Source organism: Emydura macquarii, unplaced genomic scaffold, assembly GCF_026122565.2.
Source record: "Emydura macquarii macquarii isolate MOO-44397 ecotype Brisbane River unplaced genomic scaffold, CSIRO-AGI_Emac_v2 contig_2246, whole genome shotgun sequence".
Taxonomy (NCBI): Eukaryota; Metazoa; Chordata; order Testudines; family Chelidae; genus Emydura; species Emydura macquarii.
Genome location: NW_027132383.1, coordinates 1702797 through 1716937, shown reverse-complemented (window position 1 = coordinate 1716937; position 14141 = coordinate 1702797). Strand labels below are relative to the sequence as shown.

General features: G+C 68.9%; 1 protein-coding gene across 1 annotated transcript; it reads left to right on the top strand.

Annotated features, from left to right (window-relative positions):
- The first annotated feature begins 355 nt into the window (after positions 1 to 355).
- Positions 356 to 13257, top strand: GPT (glutamic--pyruvic transaminase). The gene is made up of 12 exons (XM_067560044.1): positions 356 to 600; positions 949 to 1117; positions 7509 to 7598; positions 8240 to 8348; positions 8897 to 9030; positions 9715 to 9958; positions 10638 to 10717; positions 10989 to 11125; positions 11395 to 11569; positions 12409 to 12564; positions 12688 to 12800; positions 13028 to 13257. The coding sequence occupies exons 2-12, from the start codon at positions 986 to 988 to the stop codon at positions 13116 to 13118; spliced, it is 1461 nt and encodes a 486-aa protein (XP_067416145.1). The 5' UTR covers positions 356 to 600; positions 949 to 985; the 3' UTR covers positions 13119 to 13257.
- The last annotated feature ends 884 nt before the right edge of the window (positions 13258 to 14141 follow it).

Below are 14141 nucleotides of genomic sequence, written 5' to 3'. Positions count from 1 at the left end.
GGCTACAGTGTGCTCCACTGCCCTCTACTGGGTGGAATCAGAACTGCTCCACCTTGTGTCCTAGGCCCTGTACTGCCTGCAGGGAGTGGAGAGTCTCCTAACTTAGCTCCAGTGGCAGGAGCCTGGCGGCTGGGGGCCTGGCCACCATGCTGAGTGGCGGCCCCAGGACAACCACGCCAGCCAGCACCTCGTTCCAGTGGCCTCCGGTGCCTTGCCCCGCTGGATTCAGCACTCCCGGGCTGGAGCGCTGTCACCTTTGGGCATCCCGCCGAGCCCTGCCTGGCCCCCCCCCCCCCTACCCCACCCGCCCAGGGGATGAAAAGTCCAATTTCCCTTCTGGAGCCGGTGAAAAGCACCGCGGGGGGCGGGGGGGGCGTTTCTCCCACGGTGCCAAAGAGGCTCGTTCCTGGCAGGCTGCAGGACCGGCCCCAGCGCCTCTTTCACTCGCTTTTCCTCTCCGGGCCGGGGCCAAACGCGTCCCCTCCGGCTCCGGGCAGTCTCCTCCCCCGTCTCCGCTCGCTATTAAAGAGCCGCCGAGCGCTTCGCTCCAGCCCGGCGCCTGGGAACCCGGGCGGGGCGGCCCCGCCAGCAGCCGCGGAGGTGCCTCTGTCTTCTCCGGCGGGGGCGGCGCGTCTGGGGCCGGGCGGGGGCAACAAGACGCGCGGGCGGCCCGTCCCTGGAGGCGGCCCGGGGAGGAGGGGGGGGGCAGACCCTTGCCCTTGCCCTGCTCACTTTCCGCTCACTTCCCTTCCCTCTGCCCCGTGCGGATCCCTCCGGCCCCGGGGCTCGGGGTGGGGGGCAGCCCCTGGGTCCCTCCCCAGCCCGGCTCCGAGCCATGAGGGCGCTGCAGGCCGCCCGGGCTGCGCTGGGCTGGGCATCCCCCGTGCGCCCCGCCGGCCCCCGCCGCCCCCCGCCGGCGCTCAGCTCTCCCCGCTTCTCGCCCCGCAGAGCCCGGGCCTCGGGACCGGCGGCGGATCCGGCCGGGATGGCGGAGAACGGGCTGCGGGAGAAGGTGCTGAGCCTGGACTCCATGAACCCGTGCGTCAAGCGGCTGGAGTACGCGGTGCGGGGCCCCATCCTGGCCCGCGCTCTGGAGCTGGAGCAGGAGCTGGAGCAGGTAAGGGGAAGGGGGGGCTGGGGGGAGAGCCGGCCGGCGCCTCGGGGCAGGGACCGGCCGCGCTGTTTGTTTGTACAGCGCCTGGCACGGCGCAGACCCGGATCTCTGGGGGCCCTGCCCGGATAAACTCAAGTCTCCTTAATGAGAAGGAGAAAAGAACCCCTCCGGCAGGCAGCACCATGGGCAGGCTCTCGGCAGGCCCCCCTGCGCCCCCTCCCCAGGTGGGATCCTGAACAAGACACCCCCAGCGCCTCCTGGGAAGGGTCTCTTGGTCCTGGGCCCTGCAGCTGGGTAGGGCACAGCACTTGGCTCCTCTGACAGCTGGCCTGCAGTCACCCGGTCCCTGGCACCGCCTGTAACAGGATGAGGGCAGGAGGGCACCCAGCTGCTGATTTCTCAGCATGCCAGATCCTGAGCAAACACCTGGGAGTTGCCGGTGACATAAAGGGAGGCGGGGTGGGGGTGGAAGCGGAAGAATTAACTGCATTTCGTGCCCTCAGCACCCAAAGCCCTTTGCAGACTCCGTAGGTGCATTTAAAGGGATCCCGCCAGCCCTGCTGAAATGCAGCCACTTCTGGGGTGGAACGGGGCAGCGCACGGTGAGGGTGGGCAGCAGGCCAGGAAGGGAAGCAGAACCGTGTCAGGAGCTGCCTGTGATTCCCTGAGCTGAGTTTCGTTAGGGCTCCAGAGAGGAAAGCCCAGCTCTCAGGGAAGGCGCAGCGGGACTTTGGTTAAGCACAAGGTTCAAGGATGGCCCCTCTGGGGGTACAGGGCCCCTAGCACAGAGGTTCTCAGTCAGGGGTACGTGTACCCCGGGGTATGCAGAGCTCTTCCAGGGGGTGCATCCACTGGGCTTGATATTTGCCTGGTGTGACAACAGGCTCCACACAAAGCCCTGGCGAAGTCCGTGCAGACTAAACTCTCACACAAACCCTGACTTGTTTCTCGGGCTGGATGTGCCCTGAAATGCAAGTACCAGATTTCTGTTCCCGGCGGTTTTGTTCCAGCGCTAAGGGAGGAGGGAGGGAGCCCATGACGGTTCAGGAGCAGGCGCTGCCACACGGCTGTCCTCTTATGGCTGATTCTGTAAATGTCTCGCTTTCAAGTGAGGTGAAACTTGGGGTCTGCAAGACGAATCAGCCTCCTGAAAGGGGCCCAGCCCTCTGGGAAGGCTGAGAGGCACTGGCCTAGCACTGCAGTGGGGCAGCAGAGTCTGCATGGACAGGGGGCAGAGCGCCCCCCTACTGAGCCCCCCACCCCGCTCCCTGCCGCACCATGCCCCCTTGCCCTGCCCTGGGGTCTTACTGGGAGAGTGACTAGCTACGCCATGGCAGGCTGTGGGAGCAGCTTCCAATCTCTGCAGGGGGCAGGAGACAAGCCCCCTCCTTCCGTGGGGTCCCCCCTTCCCATTTCTGTGGCCCAGGGATAGGCCAGTCTCCTCCTCCGGCATCTGGGTCTGGTGCTGCCGGTTCAGGCCATCCCACCAGCTGGCAGGTGAGGCGGGGCGGGGCCAGTCGCCAGGGTTACGCTTGCAGCCGGGCGTGTACTCTGCACACCTGGGCGCAGGTGCCTGGTGCGTAACTTGGCTCCATCCCTCCCCACTGTTTCCCTCTGGGGCTCCCTCCTGCTCCTTTCCTTCGCCCCAGGGCACAGCCCGAGAGGGAGGGCGCGACCCAGGGCTGGGAGCTCCCTGTCCCAGGTCCCGTCTCTGGCACCACCTGCCCAGGGCGAGGCCCGGCTCTGGGGGGCGGCTCGGTGCAGGCAGGGGCTCAGCGAGGTGTGGCATCTCACGGACCTGGGGCATGTGCTGGGGGCTGGCGACGGGCGTGCAAACACACGGCTCGGGGGGCAGCGGGGGCATTACCTAAGGGTTAATGGGCGGGCGAGGCTCCATGCCACCTCGCCGGGGATGGCCTCTCGCACTCAGGGGCAGGCAGGGACGTCTCTCCTGCCCTGCCAGCCACGGACAGCTGTGAGCTCTGTGCCCTTCCTGCCCGTTCCAGGCACTGTCCGGGACCCGCCTCGTTCAGCCTGGTGCAGAACATCAGACCTGGCTCCAGCCAGCCCGGCCCAGCGCAGTCAGCTCTGCGGGGAGGGGAGTGGCCAGCAGCCGCTGGCAGGGCGGAGAGGGTGCAGTGGCACTGGGCACAGCGCTGGGATCTGAAGTGCCAGAGCGAGCCCCCTGGACCCGCATTACAGCCCAGCCCCCGCCCCCCACCGCCCCCACCACGCAGGTTGCTGAATTGCAGCAAAAAACCTTCATGCAAACCCCCCCCAAGGCCCCTGCAGTGGAGCTGTGACCCCCAGACCCCAGCTCCCTCCATCCCCCCACTGCAGTCAGGGGCCCAGCCTCAGAGCAGGGAGGCAAGGAAGCCAGGGACCCAGAGGGGGACGTTTGGACCTTTGCCCCGTCTCTGGAATAGCAACGGGCCTGCGGGTCAGGATTGAAGGGTTGGTTGGAGGCCGTCCAGGGCAGGCGCCGCAGGCAGCGGCCCGGTGGGTTTTGAGATTACGTCCAACAGACGCAGCCTGAATTCTGCTTTTTCTGACTTTCGGGGGTTCTCCTGTACAGCCCTAACAGGGTCTTTTAACGCAGAGCTCGCAAACACTAAAAATGGACAGCCCCAGATTGCATCTTGAGGAGCCAGGTGCAGCAGGGATCAGACCTTTAGATCCTCTGCCCCCAGAGTAACTGCTAGCAGTAGCAGGCTGTTATCTTCTATCTTCGCACATGCTCAGCAGAGATTTTCAAACTGAGATTTTCAAAGGCTTGGAACGTGGCCACATTTGGGCAGATTTCCCCAGGAGCAGCAAGAGGCACTTCCCAGCCCCAGGGTGAGCAGCCCCTGTGCCGGTTTGCCAGTCCCTTCTTCAAAGCTTAGAGGCGCTAGATCATCTCAGCGCAACGGCTGTGAGAACGTTTTTAACGAGAGCAAAGCACTGTGGTTTCCCCTGACTTCGTTCTCAGAAACAGCTGAGCTGGTTCCGCTGAAGCTCTAAAATTCAGCCTGAAAACAGGGTCTTATGGCGGCTGGAATTACAGGCATTGCTGCCCACGGCTGTGGGTCTGTCTCTAGCAGGAGTGGGGTGGGAGGGGAAGACGGAAGTGCAGGGAGGGGGCTGTCCCCAACATTAGCCCCACTGCCTGGCCGAGCAGGGGGGTTAAATGTGACCTCTCTGCCCTGACTGACAACCAACCTACACAGAGAGTGAATCTGTGGGCACTGAGGGCTCCAGGATCCCCTGGGCCGTGTGCATGGGCACCTGCAATAACTCGGCAACAGCTGGGTCGGGGTTTGAATCTTCTTGCTTCAAAAGCCAGAGGAGAATCTCTATAAGCTACGAGCAGTACAGGGCCTATGACACACAGCTGAGCAGCTCTGAGTCCATGCAGGAAAGGGAAGTGGTGTGTGTGTGTAGTTTACGTCCCAGCCAGGTCTTACTTCGCCTCGCAGCAAGCGGTGGCTGGCCCTTGCCCAGTGCCTGCTGCATGCTATGAGGTGTCAGGGCGCCCTTTGCTCCCGGGGGAGAGGTTGGGCCTTCCTTAGTTAGCGGCGGCAGCAGGGCCGGGAGGGTTCCTCTGGCACCAGCCGGTTACGCTTTCCCCTGCCGGTGCCTCCCGCCATGTGACACGGCACCACCTCGCTGGCTGCTTTGGCTGCCTCTCCTGTCACTCGCGAGCCCCTCTCGCTGCCAGCCTCCGACCAACCACCCCAAAGGACGGCCCGGTCCCCTGAGCGCCCTCCCTGCCCCCCTCCCCTGCCCTGGACTGCGTCCAGCTGGCTTGGCACAGGCCACGTCCGCACTGCGGAGCCCACGGCCCCAAGTCCACGCCGTCGCTCTGCACACACAATGGGGGGCCCTCGCCCCTGCCCGGCCTCTGGGCTCAGTCCCCAGCGGCCGGGAGAGGGAGCAGGGGGTGGGGGAGACAGCCTGGCCCGTCCCAGCGCTTGGACACGGAGGGGCCTGCCCGCGGGACGCCGGGGCCCTGGGTGGGGCAGTGCGGGGCAGAGGGCGGCATGGAGGGGGCTGAGAAAGGGCTGACGCCAGGGTGAGCGGGGATGGGCGAGCGTCCCTGGGGCACGGGGCAGCAGTGGGTCATCTCCCCCGGGGAGGGGGCAACTCAGGACTGGGCAGGGTGTCCTCCCCATGGCTTGTCTGTGCTTCCCCGGGCCCATGGCTGGGGAGGGGGCTGCCCACCCCCGGGCTGACACTGGCAGCTCTAGGATGTGACCGGGCAGCCCTGTCTGCATCGCCTGGTCGCTGCCTGGGCCTCGGCGAGGCAGCAAACGCCCAGGGGGGCCAGCGTCTGGGGCTGGGCTCAGCCTCCGGCGTCCCGCACCACGCCAGCCCTGGGCCGGGCAGCAGAGCATTGGCGGGGCAGGGCACGCCTGGGCTGGGGCACGGCTCCCGCTCAGGTCCCCGGACGGCAGCGCGAGGGGCGCAGGCGGGCCAAGCCCAGAGCCATTAGCCGGGCCGCCCGCAGGTAGCCCGGACGTACGATCGGCTCTTAGTGCAACCAGCAGGGGGCAGTGGCAGGCTCACATGTAGGTGGGCAAACACAGGCGCGTGCACACACACGCGAGGCCAGGGCTGGCTCCCTCCAGCAGGGGGCAGTAGTTTGCACGCACACACACACACGCACGCACAGGTCTGTGTAGGCTGCGGTGACATTCGGCACCTTGCAGCCCGGGTGCTCCGCCAGGGCCGGTGCTTCCCTGGCCCTCGGTCCAGGCTGGCCAGCCTGGCCATGCCCCGCAGGGCGGGCGTGGGCGCCTCCCCGTGCGGGGCTGGCTGTGTGTCCCGTGGGCAAGGCCGGGCGTTGCAGGCTCACCCTGCGCACACGTGGCGTGGGTCGAAGTCCCCGGGGGTGTGGCGGGCGCTGGCTGCCGGCCCGTGGTGACGCTTGTCCCAGCTGGTCCCTGGCGCTCGGGGTGACTCAGGGATTCTCGCTTCCGAGAAGCGGCGTCCCGAGGGCAACGACCTCCCTGCCTGCGTGAGCATTACAGCCTGGGCGTGCAGCCAGGCCGGTGCCGCCCCCCAGCCCCGCCCGCAGCGGGTGCTGTGGGGCGCAGGGGAGGAGCGTTGGCTGGGCGGGCTGCATCCCGGCAGGGGACGCAGGAGTCCGGCTGGCGGGGCACCCAGCATGTGGAGGGCAGCTTCTGGCAGCTCTGCTCCAGCCCGGGTTTGTGGGGCGGGCGCGCCACCGGCGGGGCGTCTTGAGGGCAGCGAGGCAGGAATTAGCTGGTCTGGAGCCTCGGTCAAAGCCCTTCATTAGGGGGCGCTGTGCAGGGCGGGGGGCAGTCAGTAGGGGGTGCTCTCCCCGGTCAGTGCTGGCCCCAGGGTGGCGCTGTGCCGCGCAGGGGGCAGTCGCAGTGGGTGCTGGTCCCAGGGTGGCGCTGTGCCGCGCGGGGGGCAGTCAGTAGGGGGCGCTCTCCCCAGTGGGTGCTGGTCCCAAGGCAGGGGGGCAGTCGCTCCCCAGTGGGTGCTGGTCCCAGTGGCGGGCGGGGGGCTGCTGGCTGGGTGCGGGTCCCAGGCTGTCAGTCCCGGCGCCCTGCGATGCGCTGGATGAAGTCGGTCCGGGCCCCAGCGCAGCCTGAGTCCCCGCCGGGCACACGCTCACTGGGCCACGGCTCCTTGGCTCCGGCGCCTCCTGGGCCTGCCCTCGGGGCGTTCAGCTCCCGTTCACACTGTGCGTGCCCGCAGCGAGTCCCCCGGGCTGGGACACCGGGGAAGCCGCGTGCGTCCCCAAAGGGGCCGGGCCCCCCACCTCGCCATCAGCGACACGCAGCCAGCGAGGGAAAGCAGGTTTATTAGCCAGCGTCGTGCAGAGCTTGTTAGCAACATCCAGCCAAGTCCTGGGCTCTGCCCGCACGAGTCCCGAACCAGGAGACGGAGCAGCCCCCAGCAGCCCGGCCTCAGACACGCCCCGGCCCCCTGGGGCTCATTCCCGGGCAGAAAGGTCACCTGGCCTCGGCCCGGCTGGTCCCACGGGTCACAGCCGGCTGGCGAGAGGCTCCGGGCCACCAGATGCCAGGTTACAGCGTGTCCAGGGCAGGCAGCTAGCGGCATCCACCACTGCCCATGGGGGGGGGGGGCGTCTCTGCAAGACCCCCACACTCGTGTCCCATCCACCACCTAGGTGTGTGTGTAACACACAGGGGAAACTGAGGCACACACCGTGTTCATGCAAAACATTAAGAAAAAAAAACCTCACACTTTGTCACGGGGGCTCAGTAGTGGGGCGCGCTCCCCTCTGGGTGCAGGCTGGGTATCGTAGCGGGGGGGGGGGGGGGGCGGGGGCAATGCCCCGGCAGGGGCAGCTTTCCCGGGTGGGCTCCATTATCTCCCCGGCCTCTCTCTCTCTCTCTCTCCCCCCCCCCCCCCGCAGGGCGTGAAAAAGCCATTCACAGAGGTGATTAAAGCAAACATCGGCGATGCCCATGCCATGGGACAGCGCCCCATCACCTTCCTGCGCCAGGTACGGCAGGGCCCCGCCCCCCAGCCCTTCACCGGGAGTGGGAACAGTGTGTGGGGGGGGGACCAAGTACAACAAACCACCCCCCTCATCCCCGATCTGAGTCTGGGGGACAAGCCTGGGCCTGGGGAGGGGAGGCAGGGAGCTGGGCAGAGCCTGTGCTGGTGGGGGTAGGGTGGGGGCTATAAAACCCAGCCAGTGCAGCTAGTAACCCGCTGTCCGTCTGTGGGGGAAGCAGATTGCTCAGGGCGCCAATGGCAGAGCGAGCAATAGGACCCAGGAGTCCTAGCACCCAGCTTAGGACTGTCCCTGAGCCGTTGTACCCGAGCAAGGGGGCACACAGCGCAGACAATGGGATGAAAGGGCTCAGCAGCCTGTGGAACTCACTGCTGCAGGAAACTCCGGGCATGGGCTAGCCGCTGAGACAGCCCTGTCCTGAGATGCGGCCAAGCCAGGACTCGAGGCTCCTCCCTGGAGCTGGGTCACACGGCGCGGGGGGCCCTGCTGGCCCCCGCCTCCCCCTGCAGCCAGACTGATCGGCAGGGAAGCCTCCTGGGGTTGGAGACGCCGGACGGGGAGCTGGGAGGCAGCGGCGCGGCCGTGGGGCAGAGTGTGGGGCAGTCTCAAGGCTTTGTGCCCTGCAGGTCAGCGCCCTGTGCCTCTGCCCTGAGCTGCTGAGCGAGCCCCTCTTCCCCAACGACGCCAAGCAGAGGGCGCGCAGACTGCTGGCCGCGTGCGGCGGGCACAGTGCCGGTGAGTGCCCGCCCGGGAACCCAGCGTGCTGCCCCCCCACCCAGGGCCCACGCGCTGCCCCGCGCCCCTAGGCCCAGCCACAGCGGGGGCGCACACGGCCCATGCGCCGCCTGCAGCAGGGGCAGGTCCAGAGCCACCCGGGACATCGGCTCCGGGTGCACAGCGCCCACGCAGGAGAGCCCGTGGGCTAGTGGCTGGCACGTCCCACTGGCCCTGCTGCTGCTGCCCTCCAGGGCGACCCATACAGGAGAGCGGGAGCCCGGAACGTGTTCAAATCCCTGCGTCAGCTACTGGGTTATATGTTTGGGGCGGCTCAGGCTGGTACCACTGAACCCCCCGGATCCCCAGAGGGGCCCCTCCAGGGCGGGCGGCGTGTCCCTGTTCCCTGCAGCGCCGACAGCAGCCCTCCAACCAGGAGCACGAATCCCCTGGGTGCAGCCCCACCCCGCAGCCAGGCCCCGAGGGCAGCGGCCCCTGGGCTCCCTCCACTCACTGGCGCCCCCCAGCGTCTGCTCCCTGAGCCCCAGCTTGGACCTCTCTCCCGCCAGGTGCCTACACGTCCAGCCCCGGCATCGAGCTCATCCGCCAGGACGTGGCGCGGTACATCGAGCGGCGGGACGGGGGCATCCCCGCCAACCCCGCCAACATCTACCTGACCACGGGGGCCAGCGACGGCGTCATGGTACGGCGACCCCTCTCCTCCCCCAGCCCCGGGCACGCCGGGGGGGGGCTGCAGGCCAGGACTGAGGGGCATCAATAGAGCTGGGTCGGGGGGGAGCCCGGGACTGCAGGGCGGGACTGAGGGGCACCAGCAGAGCCGGGGGGGGGGGCTCCGTCCCCCCCGGTGTCTTTAATCTCATGTTGCTGAGCTCTCGGGGCCCCTGTGCCCGGGGAAGGTTTGGCCTCTCCTCTGCTGCCTGGTTGCTGATGCCCCTGGAGCTCCCAGGGCCCCCCCCAGCCCCTCTCCCCCCCCCAGCCCCGCTCTGGGCCCTCCGTGCAGTCATGAGCGTTGCCTGGGCGCTCGGGCAGCCGCATAAAGGGCCTTTTGTGCCATGCCTGGCACATCCTGGCAGCCACGGAGCCATGGGCACCTCACAGGCTGGGATTGGGGGAGGGGGAGCTGGCTGGGGGCAGCGAGGGGGGTGGAGTATGGGGGAGATCAGGGGGAGCGACGGGGGGGACACGTAACCACTGCAAGGGCAGGTGGCGTCTGACCCTGCCCTGCACCCCCCGTCGCTGGGGGTGCCCCAGGGAGTGCGAAGGGGCCCAGTGGACGTTGCCCAGAGCATCAATGGCCCTTTGGTCCAGCCCCAGGGTCCTGACCCCCATCCTCCGCCCCCGGCCCATGCCCCCCCTCTCTCCCCAGACCATGCTGAAGCTGCTGGTGTCGGGCGAGGGCCGGTCGCGGACGGGCGTGCTGATCCCCATCCCCCAGTACCCGCTGTACTCGGCTGGCATCGCCGAGCTGGACGCCGTGCAGGTCGACTACTACCTGGACGAGGAGCGGTGCTGGGCGCTGGACGTCGGGGAGCTGCGCCGGGCGCTGCACCAGGCCCGCCAGCACTGCCAGCCCCGCGTGCTCTGCATCATCAACCCCGGGAACCCCACTGGTACCGCGGGAATGGGACGGGGGGGGGGGGGGGGCGCCAGCTCCGGACTAGCCCCAGGGCGGGGACGGCCGGGCTCAGGGGGGCAGGGAACGCGGCCCAGGAGGGCTCCAGAGGTGCCCCGCCAGCCCCCGTCACCAGCCCATAACTCGTGAACTGGCTCCTTTATCCCGCTCCATCTTCCCCGTCACCAGCCGTGGGGCTGGGCGCTGACAGGCCAGAGTGGGGTGGCCGGGTCTGGGCAGCAGCCGAGCCCCGCCCCCCAGCCAGGGCCAAGTGGAGGCAGCGTGTGCTAGGGGTTACAACCGGGCACGGAGAGCCCGGACTCCTGGGTTCGGTCCCAGCACGGCCAGACGCCGTGTGACCGTGGGCCCATCTCCGCCTCGGTGCCTCAGTTCCCCACCGTGACACGTAGCCCCTGCCTAGAATGAACGCTCTCGAAGGGCTTTGAGATCCGTGGGTGGGCAGCTGAGGGGGCACGGCGGCCCCATGTCCAGGGGCCCTGGCACCAGGGGACCCCTCGCGTGGGGTGAGGAGGGGAATGGAGCCACCCAGGCAGAGTGAGGGGAACAGCCCACCCAGTGCCAGGGGTGGGTGAGGGCGGCGTGGGGGGGGGGGCAGGAGGTGCAGGCTGGTGGGGGCCCTCTGTGCCCCCCATGATGGGCCCGTCCCGTGCCCCCAGGCCAGGTGCAGAGCCGGAAATGCATCGAGGACGTCATCAAGTTTGCGTGGGAGGAGCAGCTCTTCCTGATGGCTGACGAGGTGAGGGCGAGGGCCGGGGGCCACCCTCGCTGCCCCACGGCCGGGCTCCCTTTTCTGGTGGGGGGGGGAGACCCGTGGGAGGAGTGGGGCCGGCAGAGCTCCGGGGCGGCCCATGCCAGTGGGGGTTGGCCGGATTCCTGGAGGTCCCCCCCCACAACTGGAGATTAGCCCTTAATTCCCGGCGACGCCAGGCCAGGCCGGGAGGGTGGCAGCCCCGCACCCGCCCGTGGGCACAGCTGCGGGAGCCCTGACCCCTCTGCCCGCCCCACAGGTCTATCAGGACAACGTCTACGCCGAGGGCTCCGAGTTCCACTCCTTCAAGAAGGTCCTTTTCGAGCTGGGCCCCGCGTACGCGGCCGGCGTGGAGCTGGCGTCCTTCCACTCCGTCTCCAAGGGCTTCATGGGAGAGTGAGTGCCCCCCGCCGGCCCCCACCGGCCCCCGCCTGCCCCCCACTGCCCCCCGCCGGCCCCCACCTGCCCCCACCGGCCCCCTGGACTCCGCAGGCGCCGGGCAGCCTCTCCTGTGCCCCAGGCACTGAGGGGTGAGGTCAGGAATCGGGGTGCCTATGGGGGGGAGCAAATCAGTAGCCCCCCAAGGAGGGGGGAGCCAGGCCCCGCCCCCCAGGGGTCCCAGAGGGAGGCAGCCAAGCCCCATGTCTCGCCCTGCCGTGCCCCAGGTGCGGGTTCCGCGGTGGGTACGTGGAGGTGGTGAACGTGGACCCGGCCGTGCAGCAGCAGCTCTCCAAGCTGGTGTCCGTGCGTCTGTGCCCGCCCGTGCCCGGCCAGGTGCTGCTGGACGTCGTCATGAACCCACCGCAGCCTGGCGAGGACTCGTACCAGAGCTTCCTCCGGGTAAGTGCGGGGGACTCGCCGCCACGGCCCGGCCCCGCCCCGAGGAAAACCCCGAACCCGCCCCCCCACACCCAGCCCCACGGCATCTCACCCCATAGCCCCACCATAGCCCACCCCCACCATGTGCACCAGCCCCACGGCATCTCACCCCATAGCCATTCCCACCATGTGCACCAGCCCCACGGCATCTCACCCCATAGCCACCCCATGCCCCCCGAACCAGCCCCACAGGCATCTCACCCCATAGCCATTCCCACCATGTGCACCAGCCCCACGGCATCTCACCCCATAGCCACCCCATGCCCCCCAGAACCAGCCCCACCATATGCACCAGCCCCACGGCATCTCACCCCATAGCCACCCCATGCCCCCCCACCATATGCACCAGCCCCACGGCATCTCACCCCATAGTCACCCCCACCACATGCCCCCCACCAGCCCCACGGCATCTCACCCCATAGTCACCCCCACCACGGCATGCACCCCAGCCCCCGACCAGCCCCACAGCATCTCACCCCATAGTCACCCCCACCACATGCACCAGCCCCACGGGCATCTCACCCCATAGTCAGCCCCACCACACCCCATGCCCCCCGCACCAGCCCCACAGGCATCTCACCCCATAGTCACCCCCACCACATGCACCAGCCCCACAGGCATCTCACCCCATAGCCACCCCATGCCCCCTGCATCACCCCATGGGCTTCTCACCCTGGCCCCCAGGCCCTGCTACAGCTGTCCCCACTTCCCCTTGCCTGTAGCCCCCCCCCCATCTCTTCTCCCACCCGGCCGCCCCTGCCCACTCAGCGCTGTGCGTCTCTCTCTCTCGGCCCCCCCAGGAGAAGCAGGCGGTGCTGAGCGACCTGGCCCACAAAGCCCGGCTGACCCAGGAGATCTTCAGCCAGGTGCCCGGGATCCGCTGTAACCCGGTGCAGGGCGCCATGTACGCCTTCCCCCGGATCCAGCTCCCAGCCAGAGCTGTGCAGGAGGCCCAGGTGAGAGCCGGGGCCCGGAGCAGCCTGGGGGGGGAGGAGGGCCGGGGGGGAGCAGGGCCGGGGGGGGCTGGGCACAGAGTGGGCATCTCCCCTCCCCTAAGCCCAGCCCTTGCTCTGCCCCAGGCCCGAGGGCTTGCCCCAGACATGTTCTACTGCCGCCAGCTGCTGGAGGAGACGGGCATCTGCGTCGTGCCGGGCAGCGGGTTCGGGCAGAGAGAGGGCACCTACCACTTCAGGTGAGGCTCCCCCCGAATCCTGACACTCCCCCCTCCCCCCGCCCAGCCCCACCTGCCCTGCCCGTGCCCCTCACTCCCGCCCTGCAGCCCCGCCCCCACGGGAGCTCTCTGACTCCCGCCCGCTCTGCAGGGGGGGTGACCCCCCACGGGCCCCCTTGCCTCCGGGCTGGGGGGCTGGGCTCGGCCGGGTGCCCGGGGACTGAGGGGATCTCTCTGCCCGCCCGCAGAATGACCATCCTGCCGCCCGTGGAGAAGCTCCGGATCCTGCTGCAGAAGCTCAGCCAGTTCCATGCCAAGTTCACCCAGGAATACACCTAACGTGCCGCCCGGGGCAGCCGCCCGCCTGCCCTGCCCTGCCCTGCCCTGCCCTGCCCGCCCGGGGCCCGGGACGGCGCTCGCTGGGGCAGCGGGGCTGGCAGGTGCTCGTGCCCCCACACCGGCCCCGCCTGTGCCAGCCCGGCTGCCCCACTTGCCGAGTGCCCCCGAGGCATGCCAGGCGCTCTGCCTTGCCCCCGACACCCCATCTCCACGAGGGGCAGTCGGGGCTCGGGACGCATCAGCACCAGGAGCTGTGTGCCCGGGGTAGGGGGGCCTGCCACCCCCACGCTCCCTGCCCCCCTCGCTGCCCAGCCAGCTGACCCCACGGCGGCCTGCTGGACACAGCCGGATGGGGGTGGCGTCGCCAGTCAGTGGGACCTGTGGGTGGGCTCGCGCCGCGTCCTGCAGGCCAGCCGCGTTGTGCTCCCCGATGCCCCCACCCAATCTGCATCACCCACCTCAGCCCCTGCAGCCCCCCAGTGCCAGGCTCCAGGCCTCTGGGGCCGTGCCCGTCTGCCAGGCGCCCACCGGCTCCTCCCCACCCACACGGGGCCTGGAGCCATCTGTCCCGAAGTGCCTTGTCTCCCCACCTCCGCCGGCGAGGGGGCAGCCCAGCGGCTCTGTCTGCCCCACAGCCAGCGGGGCACCTTGTACCATCCCCTTCCCCGGGGCTGCAGGACGGACGGAGCCAACCAGGGAGCCGGGCACATGGTACCTGCCCAGGTGGAGAGCTGCCCGCGGGCGGCATGGGTGGCAGCAGCCTGGCAATGGCTGGCTGGAGCCGGGGCTTCCCCCTGGGCCTGGGCTGGAGCCTTCGGGGCATCAATAAAGGCAGTTAATGACTGAACGAGGGTTGCTGCTCCATGGGGAGGAGCTGGGGGGAGGTGTAGGGGGATGGGCAGAGCAGCTGGGGGGAAGGAGAGGGGGCTGGATATTGGGCTCTGGAGAGGAATCTGCCCACAGCACCCAAGGGACATTGACACGCAGAACGCCGCTCAGGGGAAACTGAGGCACAAGGTGGGG